At 38.7% G+C, this 18790-nt stretch overlaps 2 protein-coding genes across 2 annotated transcripts; both read left to right on the top strand.

Annotated features, from left to right (window-relative positions):
* The first annotated feature begins 4267 nt into the window (after positions 1-4267).
* Positions 4268-12303, top strand: LOC141721630 (uncharacterized). Its single transcript, XM_074524628.1, has 5 exons — positions 4268-4446; positions 5206-5690; positions 6290-6665; positions 11481-11496; positions 11624-12303. The coding sequence occupies exons 1-3, from the start codon at positions 4302-4304 to the stop codon at positions 6659-6661; spliced, it is 1002 nt and encodes a 333-aa protein (XP_074380729.1). The 5' UTR covers positions 4268-4301; the 3' UTR covers positions 6662-6665; positions 11481-11496; positions 11624-12303.
* LOC141720067 (uncharacterized) lies at positions 7542-8866 on the top strand. Its single transcript, XM_074522423.1, has 2 exons — positions 7542-8388; positions 8532-8866. The coding sequence occupies exons 1-2, from the start codon at positions 7542-7544 to the stop codon at positions 8864-8866; spliced, it is 1182 nt and encodes a 393-aa protein (XP_074378524.1).
* Positions 12304-18790: the final 6487 nt, after the last annotated feature.

The raw sequence follows: 18790 nt of genomic DNA, 5'->3' as shown, positions 1-18790 counted from the left end.
GTTTAATTCGGATATTTCAAAAGTAAATTACTTAAAAATAATATATATATATATATAGAGAGATAAGTTCTATGGAGACCACGTTTTCATCGGAGACCTTGGAGACCACATATGTTCTGCAATCAAAATACTATAAAATATATTATTTTGTGAAGTATGTTTTACGAGTATCACTAATTCATTAAAATTATTGAAGATCATTTAAGTTTAATAAGTAGAATGTGTATGTTCTGCAAACTGAACAAATGTTCTGCAAACTTAACATGTTTTGCAGAATAAAATATTTTTGTAATGTTTTACATGAAGTACATATATGATATTCAAAATTTTGAATAAAATAAGGATCTTTGTAGAGTATGATTCGCAAAATAATATGTTTTGTAATGTTTTTATGCAATATTTAACTTGCAAAACATAAGTGGTCTCCAAGGTCTCCAAAAAAAAGTGGTATCCATAGAACTTAACCCATATATATATATATATATGATACAAATATGTTAAGTAACACATATTTTTCAATGTTAAGAATACAAAGATGGTACTTTACATATTGTCAATAAAGGGTCTGTGATGGTCGGGGTCTTGGATGTTCAAAAAATTCGAAGCCCTAAATCCGATCCGAAAAGCCCGATCCGACAAAAAGCCCGGCCCGCAAACCTTAAAAGGGCCTCCTTTTTTCTTGGATATGCAAATAGGAGGGCTAATTGTAAATATTTCATGCCTTGTAATTTTGTATAAGTGAAGAAGTATCAACTGATATTGAAGACCTTCAACGGATAAGAAACAAAGCTTCAACGGATGTCTCTAAAGCTTCAACGGATAATATCCATCAATGGATAAGTGCTTCAACGGATAAAGACTTCAACTGCTAATGCATCAACGGATAAAGCCTCAACGGATAAGGCATCAACGGATGAAAGCTTCAACGGATGCTTAGTTCATTAGCAGTTGATAGTGACAATTCATAAGCTGACAGAGGCACATGGGTTGACAGAGACAAATTGGAATGTGGAAGCCTCTAGGAGGAATCAAGAAAATGCAACATTTTCATTCTGGTGCAAACAAGGAAGTATTCAAAGAGTAACAGCTAAGCCTAAATTGCATTGGATAGAGAAATAAAGAAGAAACATGTGAAGAGCCTTTTTAATTATATTTTACAGTTTTGTCTTCACTTGTAAACTTGGTGATATATATAAACCAAGTAGCAGCTAGTAATTAGATGTGAATTTTCCAGAGTTGTTTAGAAAAATCCAGAGAGAAAATCATCTAGTTTGTACTAGGAAGCAACTGTGATTTAATTCTTTGAATCACAGATTTTCTGAAATAACACATCTCTGGTGGAACAACAAATCCACCAGAAAAGTTTTTAAGTTCTTTGTGTTCTTTACATTTGTGTTTGAATATATATCTGTCTGTATTAGCTTCAAGCCATTCACACACATTTGCTCACTAAAACACTTAGCCTTAGAAATTACTCAAAACTTGAAAAAGTTTTGAGATTTACATTCAACCCCCCTTCCGTAAATCTCATTGTTAGTCCACTGGGAATAACAATTGGTATCAGAGCAAGCTCTTAACATACAAAGAGTTTAAAGATCTATTCTGCTAACATCATGAGTAAGAAGGATATTGGTGTAAAGATTCCAATCTTGGAAAAAGATAACTATCATCACTGGAAAGTGAAGATGCATTTACATCTTCTCTCTCAAGATGAAAGCTACATCAACTACATTAAAAATGGTCCTCACATCCCTCACAAGATGGCCACAGCTGCTACTGCAACAGTTGCTGTTGGACAGTCTATTCCCAAGCCAAAAGCAGAATGGACTGTTGAAGATATTGAAGAGGTTCACAAGGACAAGAAAGCCATGAACATTCTGTTTAATGGTCTAGATCAAGATATGTTTGACAATGTCATTAACAGCCAAACTGCTAAGGAAATTTGGGATACTGTGCAGCTTATCTGTGAAGGCACTGAGCAAGTTAGAGAAAACAAAATGCAGCTTCTCATTCAACAGTATGAATATTTTCATTTTGAAGAAGGAGAATCATTGAATGATACCTTCAACAGATTTCAGAAACTGTTGAATGGATTGAAGCTGTATGGCAGAATGTACCAAGTCAAGGACTCCAATTTAAAATTTCTAAGGTCTCTACCAAAGGAATGGAAGCCTATGACTGTTTTTCTAAGAAATTCTCAAGATTATAAGGACTTCACACTTGAAAGATTATATAGAATTTTGAAGACATATGAACTTGAGATGGAGCAAGATGAGCTGTTGGAAAAGGGAAAGAGAAAAGGAGGATCAGTTGCACTTGTAGCTGACAGTGAGAAGGTTGGAGCCAGGAATGAGGAGAAGACAATGTCAAGTCTCAAAATTGGCACAAGCAAATCAGAATCAAGAAAGGGTAAAGAGCAAGTAGCTGAGGATGAAAACAATTCCAGTCAGGATGACTCTGATGATGTAGATGAACATCTGGCTTTTCTGTCCAAGAGGTTTGCAAAGATGAAGTTCAGGAAAAAATACAAAATTCAATAAGCCAAACAAAAACATGGTGGACAAATCCAAGTTCAAATGTTATAACTATGGCATTAGTGGACACTTTGCAAGTGAGTGTAGGAAGCCAACCTCTGATAAGAAGAAATTTGAGCAAGTTGATTACAAAAAGAAGTATTTTGATTTGCTCAAACAAAAGGAAAGAGCTTTTGTCACTCAAGATGATTGGGCAGCAGATGGAGTCAATGAAGATGATGATATGGAATATGTCAACCTAGCCCTGATGGCTAATTCTGATGAAAATGAAACTAGTTCATCAAGCAACCAGGTAATTACTACTGATCTCTCTCAGCTTTCTAAAAATAAATGCAATGAAGCCATAAATGATATGTCCAATGAATTATATCATTTGCGTATTTCCCTTAAATCACTAGCTAAAGAAAACACTAGGATCAAAGAGAATAATGTGTTTTTAAGTGATAGGAATGCTGTGTTAGAAGATCAGGTAATTGAGCTTGAAAAGATTAAACTTAGATGTTTGACTGTTGAGAGTGAACTAGAAGAAGCTGTTAAGAAAGTAGAAATTCTTTCTAAACAGTTAAAAAGTGAGCAAGAGGTAATCAAGGCCTGGAAAACATCTAGGAATGTTAGTGTTCAGATTGGCAAGGTTCAGGGAATTGAATCATTCTGTGAGGATGCCTGGAAGAAAAACAAAAAGGAGTTAGAATTAATTGATGGATTGTCAACGGATGTGGAATCAATGGATGATGAAAGTTATCCGTTGAAGGAAGAAAAAGAGCATCCGTTGAAGGCTCATCAATTAAAACATTCAAGTAATTTTAAAAATAAAAATCTCAATAAGAAGGATGATTCAACTTTCAAGAACTTTGTCAAAGAAGGAGCTAGCACATCCAAAGATGCCAGTGAGGTGAATATAGGACACATGACTTTAGATCAGCTGAAAAATAGGCTTAAGTTGGTTGAGGATAAGAAGGAAACTAAAAGAAAATCTAAAAGAAATGGGAAAATGTAAAAGAAAATCTAAAATCCTTTTGGTTACTTATCTTTCCAAATTCTTGTATTCTACTCTACTGATTTGTTTATACTTTATAGTACTAGTTCCCATTACATTAATTGTAGTGGTCCGTTGTATATTGAAACATTTTTGTCTTTTATGTACTACATATATGTAATAAATGTATCAATATTTGTGTTGTAAACATGACTGAGTAGTGACTCTTTGACATTTGGCATCACGAATGTAAGTAGGATGTTTCGAGAAATGGCAACGAAGTATCAATCTTTTCAGGGGGTATATCACCAGTCTCTTTAAGCGGACTAGATTTTAACGATCTGACCGATGAATTATGGCAGTCAACATTTGATAATTCTTTCTCCTATGCACAAACCATAACTTGTTGCGTGTATATTTGCTTGTGATTGTTTCATGGCCACTTGTTTTTCTATATATTTTTCCCCGAATGATAGAGCGTTATAAGCCTACAAAATGAAATCCAGCTGCTTGTATCTGTGCAACTTCCAGAACTACTAATTATGAAACAAAATACCAACTTAACCACAGTTTTGATGAATAATCATATAGTATCACTAATACAAAGATTATTTAAAGCAGACTGTTTTCTTCGTCAACATGCCTCCTATATGGTATATCTTTTGAAGCTGGAGAAAGATTATTACTTTTTGGATGATAGTTTGAGATGTGAGTCTGTGTTTGTTATGTGTGCTTAGGTCATTTGCTGAACCTTACTTCGTATTTTGTCAGTTATCGGAAGTATATCAATTATGGATATAAGAAATGATATATTACTGTCTTTGAGGCAACAAAGAAAAGGACATCCCCTGATTGGGAGACCACCTGAAAATTTGTCCTTGTCACTCATTGGTCATGACAAAGCTGTTAATGCTCTGCAATGGTCATCAACTCATTGTAAGTTATTGAATTTGTAATATAGTACACTTTCATATTCAGTATCCACCCTTTGTTTGTTGTTAATGGTAGAATTTACATATTTCGGTGGCAATGCTAATCTCTTGCTTCAATTTACCGCAATTACTTAGTTTGATTTTTTCTTGACTAAGAGCACTTGATAGATTTGATAGTACCACTAGTTGTCATGACTAAATAATATTGTACTTGATAGAGTCGAGTAGTTCAACTATTTTCCAGCTATGCCCCTGGAATTATGCTCAAAGTACAACCTTGGGTTAGGTAGTATACATAACAAATATCTTCATTGTGAAAATTCTGATGCATTGATGCTAAGTTGAATGGATTGAAATTTCGAGTTTTGACTGAGCACCTTCAGTTTTGGGTTTTTCAACTATCTCATCAAGAAATGTGTAGTTTGTATGAGGGATAAGTTTATCAGGTTACGCCTTTAGTCTTTACTTATTACTTTTTGGATTTATACAGTTTGAACCTTTTTCATTATGTTTCTACTTCTAATATGCAAGATTAACATATTGGAGGTTTAAGGCTAGTTAAAGCTTCATATCTACATATTTTGTGTGTACTTCTTCTGCAGATAATTGAAACCAACTACTGATGTTTATTTTTTTACTTCGTATTAAGTTGGCATCATTTCAAGTGTTCTTGACCTCTTTTTCATTCTTCATTATATTCTTGTTCTTCTAACTATTTTGAAGTACAGTTTTGAGATCTTTTGTTTCTGATAATTGCCATCAGCTCATCTTCTTGCATCCGCTGGAATGGATCATACGATCTGTATATGGAATCCGTGGAGTAAAAATGAGAAGAAAGCAAGGGTGTTAATTCATCACACAGCGGCAGTGAAAGATGTGAAGTGGTCGGCACTGGGACTCTCTTTACTCTCATGTGGATATGATTGCACGTCGAGGTTATTTGACATCGAGAAGGGGTTAGAGACCCATGTGTTTAAGGAGGATCAGGTAGTTGGAGTTGTAAAATTCCACCCGAACAATTCCAACCTCTTTCTTTCCGGGGGCTCAAAAGGTGTCCTTAAATTATGGGATATTCGAACCCAAAAGGTGGTACATCAATATGTTCGAGGTCTTGGTCCGATTCTTGATGTAGAGTTTATCAAGGGTGCAAGTCAATTTATCTCTTCAAGTGATGTATCTAAAGGCAATGTCACTGAAAATTCCATTATGGTTTGGGATGTGTCACGACAGGTCCCCCTATCTAATCAGGTAATGAACAATTGGCTCTTTTTTCACTTGAACACTGAGAGTACATTTCAAAATGGTATATAATTTTGAAATAGTAATACGTAATATGCCCCGAAATATTTGTTTGGAAATGTGGTCTGAACTCGGATATGTGGTCTCTGAAATACACATATTTGTTTTTGACTTTCTCTAGTCCTTAACTCCTTTCTCATGTTTGGAAGCCGTGACCAAGGTTTAACTTTTGTTTAACAAGCTTAATGCATGATTCCAATGTCATGCAGTATATCAGAAACTATGCACATAATATTGCCTTTCGAGCAACTGAGAAAGTGGTTACTGGGATTGTTTTATGACCAACTCTTCTAAAATTTTGGAGTGTCAAGTGTCAATAGACGCACCACCAGATTGATCGTATCATTTAACAAGGATTACCTGGTGTCCCTTGCATGTTCTTACAACAATATTTCTGAATATTTGCATTCTGATATACATACCGTTAATTATGGTCTCAATTTCTTAAGTTTAAAGTTCATGGCATGTTACTACTGTCCACAAATCATTATGGTCCAAGCTTAGTGTAAAATTACAGAAAAATGATTACGGAGTCTTTTGTCCTACAGGTCTATTCTGAAGCTTACACATGTCCCTCAATCAAATGCCACACATCCGAACAATATTTTGTTGCGCAGTCGAATGGAAATTACATTGCAATCTTCTCAGCCAAAGTTCCATTCAAACTTGATAAGTATAGAAGATTTGAGAGCCATAGGGTCTCTGGATTTCCAGTGAAGTGTGATTTCAACTTGGATGGCGAGCAACTTGCATCTGGCTCTTCTGATGGGTGCATCTACTTTTACAACTCGAGATCCACCGAACTGATAAAAAAGGTGAAGTTGTATGAGCAGGCATGCATAGATGTTGCCTTTCACCCAGTTATGCCAAATGTAATTGCATCATGTAGTTGGAATGGAGAAATGTCAGTGTTGGAGTGAGATTTATTACAGGGGTCCATATCAGATGAGACCAGCCTCTAATTATTCTCGACCCTTCCAGTATTTCTCCACCTGTCATTCTGTTATTTTCCAATAATGGGCTCAGATTCACATGTTGATTTGTTAGCCTAGTACCGTTAGTTGTTTGTCCTTAGTTTGTCCTGTAGTAGAGGACCAGTACTGCTTTTCTATATATGCTCCTATGCCTGTATGAACCTTTTTATACAGTTTTTATATATTCATCTTGGTGGCTTTGCTTGGTCATTTCACTGCATCACATTTTACAGATTCTTGCATTGATGTGTTGATTAATTATCATCATTTGCATTTATTTTCAATTTGTCATCATGGTATCAGAGCAAGGTTCCTCTTGATCCATCTTTGATCCTGCTGGGTGTTATATCTACACCTCTCTCAACTTGTTTTTCAGATCTACTTTCTTTTTCTCATCAGTCAGCCATCTTTTACCATGACCAATAACTCTCGAGTAACATATCAGGATATGCTAAATCCTTTGTTCTTGCATCCCTCTGATGGAGCTACATCCATCCAGGTTGAAAAACTTCAAGGCAGCTCTGACTACAGGTCTTGGCGTCGCTCCATGGAAATTGGTCTTTCCTCCAAACGCAAGCTGGGGTTTGTAAAAGGTACTGTTCCTATTCCTACCGATGATCCTTTGAAAGCTGAAATGTGGGAGACATGTGATAATATGGTTATTTCTTGGATTACTGCTAATGTTTCACCAGTTATTCGTAAATCTGTCATTTATATGAGCACCTCTAAGGAGATTTGACATAACCTTGAACAACGTTTCTCCCTCACTAATGGCTCTCGCAAATATAAGCTTAATAGAGATGTTTATGAACTTAAACAATCTTCCATGTCTATTAATGAATACTACACTGCTATGAAAACTATTTGGGAGGAATTAGACAGTCTTAATACCTTGCCTGTTGTTACAACTGTTACTCCAGAAGTTACTAAACTACTTGCTGATATTGCTGTCCAACGTGAAGAGGGTAAGCTGTTCCAATTTTTAAATGGCCTAAATGAAATGTATTCACCACAACGGAGTCAATTGTTGCTGATGACTCCTTTACCCACTGTTGAAAGTGCTTCTGCTACACTTCAACAAGAAGAGGCTCAACGTGATATGACGTTGGGTCACAAACCTGATACTGATGTTGTTGCTCTCTATGGCAAAGGCCCTCCTTCTAAAGTATATCAATGCACTCTCTGTGGTGGCAAAGGTCATAGCAACGACAGATGTTGGACTGTTGTTGGCTATCCACAGTGGCACCCAAAGAATCCAGCCAATCAAGGGTTGTCCTCTCAAGCCAAACCCTCTCCATCCACTCTTAAACCACGGTGGAAATCCAACTACAGGTCTCCTCAGAGTTCCCGCATGGCCAATGTTGCTCAGAGCTCTGAACCTGACTGTCATGAATCACCTCTGTTTTCTGAACAACAACTTCAACAACTAGCTCAGTTTATGCAACACTCTCATCTACAGTCCTCAACCTCAGGGGGAGATATTCCAGAATCTCCATTCTCTGGCATGATAAGCTGTTACAATGCTCAGTCCTACAACAATGAGTGGATTATTGATTCTGGCGCATCAGACCACATGACACCTTGTATCAACAATCTGGAGGCCCCAAAATTGTTGGATTCGTCCAAACACATTAATCTTCCAACGGGTGCAACAGCAAGAATTTCTCACATTGGTAATGTCACTATTTCTTCTGGCTTATTGTTGACTGATGTCTTATGTGTGCCTAATTTTAAACACAACTTGTTGTCGGTTCAGAAACTGCTTAAGTCTAATAATGTGAAGTTAAGTTTCTACCTACATATTGTGTTATCATAGACAATGAATCCCAAATTGTGAAGGCAGTAGGACAAGAAAGGCATGGGTTGTATTATCTTGTAAATACTGACAATCCTATGCAGTGGTTGTCTGCTCAAATCAGAAAACCCCAGTCATATCTTGTTACTTCAAAGCCTGTTGCTGTTGATGTGTGGCATCATAGACTTGGTCACCTGCCTATGTCCAAGCTACAACTGATTCCTGATGTGCCTAAAGTAAAAAAACAAGAACTGGTGTGTCTAAGTTGTCCCATGGCTAAGTTCAGCAAACTACCATTTGAATTAAGTGACTCCAGAGCAGCAAAGAAATTTGATTTGATTCATCTTGACATTTGATTCATGCTCATCTACCTCTGTCTCTTTGGGGATACTGCATCGAATCAGCTGTCTATCTCATGAACAGACTGCCGAGTTCAGTTGTACCTTCAGATGTGATTACCCCGTATGCAGCACTGTTTAATGAAGCTCCTGATTATTCTACTCTCAGAATTCTAGGATGTCTCGCATTTGCTGCTAATCCCAGCTTTACCACAGACAAGCTTGCAGCAAAGGGAGTTCCATGTGTGTTTGTAGGCTATCCTGTTTCAAAAAAAGGGTATCAGTTACTGGATCTCACCACCAAAAAAATCTTCACCTCGCGTGATGTTGTGTTCCATGAAGATGTTTATCCTTATCACCCAAACTCAATCACCAAATATATGAACCCATTACCTGTTTCTGCCACAACAATTCAACCACAACCTTCATGGGATGACATAGATATCTCTGATACACTTACACCTGAAGAGTCAACACCATCTGAACCTCCTAATTCACATGATCACTCAACTATTCCAACACCACCAAACCCACCACCTACCCGCCATTCAACCAGAACACACAATCCACCTCCATACTTACAACAATACCAGACCTATCAAGCTACATCTTCTCATGCTTCCCACATCTCAAACCTTGCCCAAACACCAATTCACCCTGAATTCAATTGCTTTATGTCAACCTTGACAATTCACAATGATCCTCTCTACTACAAAGATGCTGTCAAAGACTCTGGTTGGGTACAAGCGATGAACACTGAACTGCAGGCATTAGAAAGTAATAACACGTGGATATTGACTTCCCTACCACCAAACAAGAAAGCTATTGGCTGCCAGTGGATATTCAAAACCAAGTATAACTCTGATGGGTCTGTGGATCGAAAGAAAGCCCGACTGGTAGTACTTGGCTGCAATCAAACATACGGTGAGGATTATGCTGAAACCTTCGCACCCGTAGCAAAAATGACTACAATTCGAACACTCGTGGCTGTTGCTGCTTTGCTTAACTGGAACACGGCACAGATGGACGTCACCAATGCTTTTCTTAATGGTGAACTCCATGAAAAAGTGTATATGAAGTTGCCTCAAGGGTATACACATATGGGCTGCAGAATCGAGTTGAACAGTCCTTCTCTAAAGTCCACTACAGACTTGGTTTGCCTTCTGATCAAGGCGCTTTACGGCCTGAAACAAGCTCCGCGACAATGGTTCTCCAAGCTGTCAAATACCCTTCTCACTCTGGGCTTCATTCAAGCTAAATCTGATTATTGTCTGTTCATTCTTAAAAAGACTTCAACTATTACTGTGGTTCTCATCTATGTTGATGACCTTCTAATTTGTGGAAATGATGATGCTCAGATTGATTATTTGCAAGATATGCTTGCTAAATCTTTTCACATGAAAGATTTAGGACCAATCAGATACTTCTTAGGATTGGAGGTTGATCGAACTGCAGCTGGCTTCTTTATTTCTCAGCAAAAATATACCAGAGATCTTCTTGCAGAATATGGAGTTCAGCACTCCAAACCTGTGAAATTGCCGCTTGATTCTCATCTCAAACTTACTCATACTCAAGGAGATCCTCTGCCAAATCCTACCATCTACCAACGCTTGCTTGGAAAGCTTATTTATTTAACAATTACTCGTCCTGATATTTCTTTCTCCGTCCAATTACTGAGTCAGTTTATGCACGCCCCAACTACTGTTCACTTCCAAGCTGCTAAGAAATTGCTGAAATATCTTCTTGGATCAGTGACACAGGGTATACTCCTAGCCTCTCAAAGTGCTGCTGAGCTCCAAGCCTACTGTGACAGCGACTGGGCTAGCTGTCCGATCACCAGAAAATCAACTACTGGGTATTGTATATTTCTTGGAGACTCACCTATCTCATGGAAAGCAAAAAAACAGACCGTGGTGGCTCGTAGTTCTGCTGAGGCTGAATATCGGGCGATGGCCCTCACGACATGTGAAATCTCGTGGCTGAAGCATCTTCTCAAAGATCTTGGTCTCACAAATTTACCACCAGCTATACTCCATTGTGACAATCAAGCCGCTCTAGCCATTGCTGCCAACCCCGTCCTCCATGAAAAAACCAAACACGTCGAAATTGATTGCCATTATGTTCGGGATGAATTAAAGGCAGGAAACATCATCACCAAGAAGGTCTCCTCCACTGATCAGGTTGCGGACATATTTACCAAGATTCTCCCAGTTCAACTTCATCAGTCCCATGTTCACAAGCTGGCATTTCACTCTCCAAGTTTCATACCATCTTGAGGGGGAGTATTACAGGGGTCCATATCAGATGGGACCAGCCTCTAATTATTCTCGACCCTTCCAGTATTTCTCCACCTGTCATTCTGTTATTTTCCAATAATGGGCTCAGATTCACATGTTGATTTGTTAGCCTAGTACCGTTAGTTGTTTGTCCTTAGTTTGTCCTGTAGTAGAGGACCAGTACTGCTTTTCTATATATGCTCCTATGCCTGTACGAACCTTTTTATGCAGTTTTTATATATTCATCTTGGTGGCTTTGCTTGGTCATTTCACTGCATCACATTTTACAGATTCTTGCATTGATGTGTTGATTAATTATCATCATTTGCATTTATTTTCAATTTGTCATCAAGATTAAAGTGGAATGTTCAGGTAAACATCTTGTCTAATTTGGTTGTGTAAGGTTTCCTATCTGATTTTTCTTATCTCTTTTATGATACCTTCTAGTGATTAATTGGGGTGTTAAAGTTTATAAATCAATTTTTCTGATATATTATAGGGAACCATGATGTCCACTACCAAATGTTTGACCTTGTCAAGGAGGAGGTGGAGGATGAGGTTTTACCGCCAGGCTAGGCTATTTCTTGGTGAGTTGATATCTTTTTGACTATACAATACTATATATAACAAAGAATCTGAGAGGTTAGGAAATGATGTGAAAATTTGTGGATTAGTCTGACAAGTATAATGATAGAGAAAGTGCGCATATTGTCCAGGGGGGGGTGAAGTTGTTGAATCTAGCTTGAGTATGAACGCTTGTCGGACGGGAAACATCAGTGTGTCCAACTCTTGTCGGACGGGAAACATATTGTCAATGGCTAGCTACGATGAAACAGGGGTTCCTCTGATTTATGGCAAGTATTAGAAATTAGTAATAAGGTTGTGTATATGAGTTGATCTGCCGTGATGCTACTTCACCAAAAATATTTTGTTATTTTCTAACACTAAATTGTTTATCTGACTTGGTTGGTACCCTCACTCCAGAAATGTGTTTAGTTACTATATTTTGTATTTCACCAATCCACTAAATTACATGGCTGCAATCTTTTTGTACGAGTCATGTATATTAATATTTGTCAGGATGTTTTCAACTTCGAATTATCTGTTCTAAATCTGAAAGATTTGTTTAAGTTTATTTGATGTTTCTGAATCATATATAAGAATTATCTCTTCCATTTAGCCCATCCTGTGTAAAATACATGCAATTTGCACTGTTAATCTATCATATGTGTTCTTCGAGGGCACAGTTGAACAGATGCATCATTCTCTGTGTGTGACATGAGTATTATGCCGAAGCCTGGTGGCTTTATATAGTTTAAATGCTTTGGTACCTATCTGACATTTTGCTAAAATAACATTCTTCAATTTTCAATTAGCTACATGAAATTTCTGGTGCTATAAAATGATGTAATGACTTTATTTGGCATCATGCTAGAGTCCTATTGACCGAAACTCTGCATGCTTATTCCGGATAAAACATTTGGACTCCGATTTTACAATTTCATGAATTTTATATAGCTAAGTTTTATTTATTTAGTGGTAATATTTGTTCTCATCTTTTTGTTAACCGGTTTTAAAACTGTAACCGAGCTGATTGCAATCAAATGGGGAATTTTGAAACAGAAACCAAATTATTGGTTACGGTTCTAGATTTTAAAAATAAAAAATATACGGTTACGATTTCCATATTAGTTGGTCCATCCTCGGTCCGACACTAGTTGGTCTATCCTTCCACCGGTTGCTGTTATGCCCAATGAAGATGGCATGAATAGTTGGAGTTGGCTTGGGAGTGTTGTTGAAAACTGCTGTGAGAAAAAGTGCTGATGGAAAAAGTGCTCTCAAGAAAATTAGATGATTATTTGTTAATTTTTTTTTAATTTATGCATATTTTATAAAATATAAAGATAATATTTTGAGAAGGTTTGATGGTGAATAAAACTGATAGCTACTTACTGAAACTGAAAACTGTTTTTTTCCAAAATATGGGGACATACTTTTGCTAACGGCAGTTTTTGGACCAAAATCGCTTAAAATTTACCAAATAAATTTCTGATAGTTTTTCTGCAAAAAACTATTGTAGTTATCTGAAACAACAGTAATACCAAACTGAGTCTATATCTTTCGCCATTAGCGCCATGGTCAAGAAATGAAAATCCACCAAATATCATATTTTTAATATTATTAAGGATACCAATTTCAAGTTCCGGTAATCCACGTTTATTTTGGCATCACAAAAAATATTATCTTTTTTTTATTGGGATAAACGTTATGCTACAGGTATTCCAAAAATATTAAAAAATTATTTGAAATATTTATCTACAAAGAATTATGATTTCTAAAAAATGATTATTCCTTCATATTTTAGCTGAATTTTTAAAATAGGGTACTTTAATATTTTTTTTTGACCATAATGCAATCATAACTTGGACATTACTTGGAGATAAATTTGATTTTAATAAATAAAAGAAAATGAAACAAGTATAATAAATGAACAATAATTCTGAAACAAGTAAATTAACAATAAAATGTTGTATTGGGCTGGTGGATGTTTTGGGGCCTAAGTCACAAATTGAGCCCATGGAGAAATGTTGGTTGAACTATAGACACAATTCAAACATATACATACAGTTGGTCTCATATACATTTGCCCGCCTTCTCACTACTCTCTCTTCACGCTCTTCGACAAGGTATTTCATATCGTTTTAAGTTGTTCTCACTTAGATATCCGTCTTATCATCTTCGAGGAGGACTTTTCCCTCATACCTCCTTCTGCGGAATTCCTTAAGGGCCTTATGATAACAGTCTCGTGATTCATATTATGATCCCCTCAAGCTGCCCACTCCATCGGCTTTGGGAACTTTATCATCAAGTGATGTATCGAGGTTATCACCCTGAAGGCTCGTAACCAGGGTTTTACCACCAGCACGTTGTGCACGGAGTCTTGGTCTAATACTTTGAATTCGATCATCTAAGTGACTGACAGCGTCCCTTCCCCAAGTGTGACAAGAAGTCTAATCGAACCCAAAACTCTCACCGCTTCCCCTGTGAAACCATATACATGCGCGTCTTCGAAGTTCATATACTGTCTGGAAAACCCAATTTCTTGTATGTGCTGTAGTACAGGATGTTCGCAGAGCTCCCGTTATCCAAGAAGACCCGATGCACATTCATCGTTCCAATGAGCATGGTTATTACCAACGCATCGTTGTAAGGATGATGAACCCACTTTGACTCCCTCTCTCTGAAGGTGATATCTAACGATATTCTTTTGAAGATTTTTGGTGGTCTATTCTCCAAGCTATGAATGTTGGTGAGCGGTTGATATCGCGCTTCTCTTGCGTTTCTCTCCAACATTCGATTACTGTCTCCAACAAATGGATGTCCTCCAAAAATGGCCCTGATACTTCCAGCTCTTTGGAACTTGACATCCGTTGGTTTTTCCTCTGCATCAGCTTGTGGGGGATGTCTTTCATCCCTCACCTTATCGTCGTTACCCCTGCGTCGCTTTACCTTATCGATCAATTCTCCCAGATACCCCGCTTTGATCAATTCCTCGATTTCATCCTTTAAATGACGACATTCGTGAGTATCATGACCGGCCGACTCGTGGTACTCGCAGTATTTCTTCTTGTCTCTACTTTGCCAGGAGGTCAGGCGTTCTGGTTTTTTAAAGATTCCTCGGTCTTTGTTCACTTTAAAGATATGATCAATGGACGCAGCCTAGGGAGTATAATTACCTACCCTCTTTTCATAATTCGAAGGCGGACTCTACTCTCTCCGCATGCTGGTGGCATTTACTCTGTTGAGGCTTCGAGCATTGCGCCGATACTCCGAACTTATAGACCTGTCTCTCCTTTTTGCTCGTCCCTTTGAGTTGTTGTTATCATTCTTCCTGGTCTCGGCGAGCGACTATTCAATCGCTTTAAAGGATTCAGCTTGTGCGAGTACGTCTGCTAATGACACAGGATCCTTCCCTTGCAGATGTTTCCAGAAATTTATTCCCACTCGTAGGCCAGCTATAAGAAGTATTTTCAGCGTTTCATCCGTTGCACCCCTCACTAAGGTTGACTCGGCGTTAAACCTCTTGAAGTATGAAGTCAAGCTTTCTCCCTCCATTTGTTTCACGTTTGCTAGTGTGGTAACAGGTGGGGTATACTTCACGGCAGCCTGAAACTGAGTTAGAAACAAGGTTTTCATTTGTTCCCACGATTTGATAATTCCTGGACCAAATTTTTGAAACCATTGTTGAGCACCCTCTCTGAAGGTAGCAGCCAAAAGTCGACACCGGGCCAAGTCGGGCACTTGATATACATCCATTTCTATGTTGAAACGTCCCAGGAACTCCATGGGGTCAGAGTTCCCATGAAAACGCAGGTCATTGGTCGTGTTCCTGTATCCGATAGGCAACTGTGCCTCCCTTATAACAGCAGAGAAAGGGAATGGAGCTTGCGCAGTTGCTGTAACTCTTTCTCCTTCCAGATGATTGAACAGCCTTTTTAGATCATTCACATTACATGTTCCAATACCAGGAATGGTTTGAACATTCAGTTATTGAGGTTGCCCCACCACTTGTTACTGTTCCGCCTGGTTACCCCTCGGGCGTAGTGGTGGATCTTGCCGCCCTCGCCCTGAGGCTGCGGCTATGGTATGTCACCATTTTGATTTCGGACCTCCCCGTCTGCACGAGGTCCCTCTTGGCCATGTCTTGGCATCTCATTATTGTTTTGCAATCTTTCCTGAATTTGAACGTCGTCTCTGTCATGAGGACGCGTCCTAGATCCATTACCCGTAGCACTATGGGAAGCTACAGGAACAATGACAGGGGCTTCTTCATTTGAGGGCGCATCCTCACGTCTCCCATGGTATGGCGCCCTTCTATACTGGTATCCCATTCTTCCCCGACCATTCCTCGAATAGCCTCGGCCATAACTCCCAAATCTTCCACGTGGAGGGGCACGCTCATGTTCGCGGTGCCTCACCCTATCATCTCTTGGATGCGTAGGGGGCACGCGCGTCGCGTCATGGAACCTCGCTTCTCCACCGTTTCCTTCTTTCTGCCATTCCAGCATCAGCATTCTCAAATCATCATCTCCCAACCTTATGCCAAGTCTCCTTTTTAGGGTTGAGAAATCTCTTCCTTCTTCTTCTTGATTCTGGACATTCTCCGCACGACGACGCTCGTCCATCGTACGCCCAGACCTATGCGGGTGCGGAACAACCCGATTGTCGACCTGAAGCATTTCTCTCTCATCAGTGTCATCATCAATAAGCTCCACGATAGGCTCAACATCATCAGAATACTCTAGACGTCGTGGAGTGATTCGAGGATTCCCTCCGCTAGCTTGCCCGCGAAAATCTCGCGCATCTCCTTCGATCATAGGAGCTTTCTCCACAGCATGGCCATGTCGGGGGTGACAGCGGCCTCGCCTTGTCTTGCGACGCTCCACCGTGCTCAACCTCGAATTAAAGGTATTCAAGGTATCTCTCATGGGATACAACTACTCCAAGATATCAGCGTTGTTGACAAGAACTAGGGGCGTTCCTCCCACGTTTGGAGCTCGTGGAGGGTTCGTCACGTTTCTGGGCACATATGGCTCATGCTGAGTGAAGCCTCCCTCCTCATCTCCTTCAAATCTGCTATCACTTCCATCATAAGAACTTCCATCATGATCGTAAGACATCTTTTCCTCCTAAGATTACGATCTTGATTAGCAGTCCCTCCTTCTAGCGCCAATTTGTTGACGAATGAATCTAGTAACAACAAAATTTGAGGATTCTCGTCGGAATCAAGATCTATGACGGTGGTTCTTTGCCGGAAAAACAAGCGGGGTGTGGTGTTGGTGGATGAGATTGATCAAGGCAAGTGGTGGCTCATTTTCAGCTCTCAACTTCTTACCCCTCTCAATGTGCCTACGTACCCTTTATATAGGGATCAAGCCTGACGTGGTTCTTGGGGAACAAGAAATCTAATGGGCTTAGACTTCGTATTCCATGGCCCAGCAGAAGTCCTTCCAAAATCCATCTTCCGCTAACTTTAGGAATGCCCAACTATGAGGTCCAACCGCGAAGGCCCAAGGCTCGTCCGTAATCGTAGGACTTCACGAATAGTGCATCTTCCTGCGCAAGGATAACACTCCGCTACAGCTATCTCCCTTGATTTACAGACGCAAGTATAGCCACGGTTCACCCCAAATGTCAGACGCGTCCCTGTCCCCCGAATGAGGATAATCCACCAGATAGCAGGACAGGTGATCCCAAGCTCTTGGTGCAAAGTGCAGGATGACTCCAAAGTTCTCCAACGAGAACACCCGTTGAATACAAGAACAGAGCTCCCAAAGCACACACCAAAGATAACCCCACATCCCCAACGGGGACACCCGTTAAAAATAGGAGGAGGCCTTCAATCATCAGACATACCCCTGGAGGCCTTCAAGCTTTTCACGGATATCCCCCTCCTTAACCATCTCAAGGAGAGAATTCTTCAAAGAGTACCTGCTGCAACAAATGCATTAATAAAAAACAATCTTCATTCATCTTTCCATCACATGACGCGTCCTATGTCCTAGGCGCGTCTTGACCTTCATAAAACTGGGATTCCCCTCTAGCATTCACCTTCCCTGACATCGAGCACAACAGGACGCGTCCTACGTACCTGAGCGCGTCCTCCAATCCTTCATTGCTAAATAACCATAACTGTTAGACGTTTCCACCATATTGGACGCGTCTAGAACTCCTGGGCGCGTTCTACCCCGGGCATGTGCTTCCAAACTTTCTCATTATAAAACCATCATTTGTAAAACACCTCCTCAAAGGTGGGCGCGTCCTGTGAGCCTTGGCGCGTCCTCACTTTTTGCAATGCAATACCGAGTTTGACTTTAATTAGTCTGCGTTTGACCCGAGTTATTCCAATACCAAAATTTGGGTACAACAATTAGCAACCAATTTTAGACCAACTGCAAATCTCGTAAAGTTACCTGATTCTACATTTTTGCATCTTTCTCTTACATACTCGTTTCTAAATCTTTTGCACAGACATAAATTAGTAGTAGGTAGCTAATCTACGACATTGTCTGATAGTTGCTCAAATCTTGAAACAACTTCATCCCGTTCTACACATTATCAAAATCATATGCCTAAGGGCTCATTTGTTAAATCTGAACACAATTTTCTGAATTGTTAAAATTTCTGAATCAGTAATAATCTGAACATTGATGAATAGAGTGTTTCATAAAATTATTTAAATTTCTGAATGATAACATTAACCATTTTATTGTTGAGTGATTGATAATGTTCAATAATTTTTTTGATTGAAAGTTGTTTAAATTAAAATATATAAAATTAAAATATTTGTTTAATAAGTTAAAATTTTATCATTTTGTAATAATTAGGCAAATTTAAAAATTATACAGTAAATAAGTACAATCACTAATAATCTTAAGATAATACTACATATTAAAAATGAATTTTTTTTAAATATATATATATGCTTTTTTCAAGAGAGAACCCTCTTATATATATAACTGTAAAGAACCCTTGATTATATTATAGAATTTCATCAAATTTATTGCTAATGTAGAATAATAATTATATATTTAAATATAATAAAAAGTTTAACAATTGAAATTTGAAAAAAAAACTTGATTTTAAATTTGATTCTATTATGAAA

Source organism: Apium graveolens, chromosome 4, assembly GCF_009905375.1.
Source record: "Apium graveolens cultivar Ventura chromosome 4, ASM990537v1, whole genome shotgun sequence".
Lineage (NCBI taxonomy): Eukaryota > Viridiplantae > Streptophyta > Magnoliopsida > Apiales > Apiaceae > Apium > Apium graveolens.
The sequence above is the reverse complement of the archived record's forward strand: the minus strand, read 5'-3'. Positions and strand labels throughout refer to the sequence as shown.

Bases quoted from the DNA above. Each gene is read 5' to 3' on its own strand.
- LOC141721630 (XM_074524628.1), top strand. From the start codon at position 4,302: ATGGATATAAGAAATGATATATTACTGTCTTTGAGGCAACAAAGAAAA. The intron at 4,447-5,205 runs GTAAGTTATTGA...AATTGCCATCAG, and splicing joins GCAATGGTCATCAACTCATT to CTCATCTTCTTGCATCCGCT. The intron at 5,691-6,289 runs GTAATGAACAAT...TTTGTCCTACAG, and splicing joins AGGTCCCCCTATCTAATCAG to GTCTATTCTGAAGCTTACAC.
- LOC141720067 (XM_074522423.1), top strand. From the start codon at position 7,542: ATGTCTATTAATGAATACTACACTGCTATGAAAACTATTTGGGAGGAA. The intron at 8,389-8,531 runs GTAATGTCACTA...GTGTTATCATAG, and splicing joins AGCAAGAATTTCTCACATTG to ACAATGAATCCCAAATTGTG.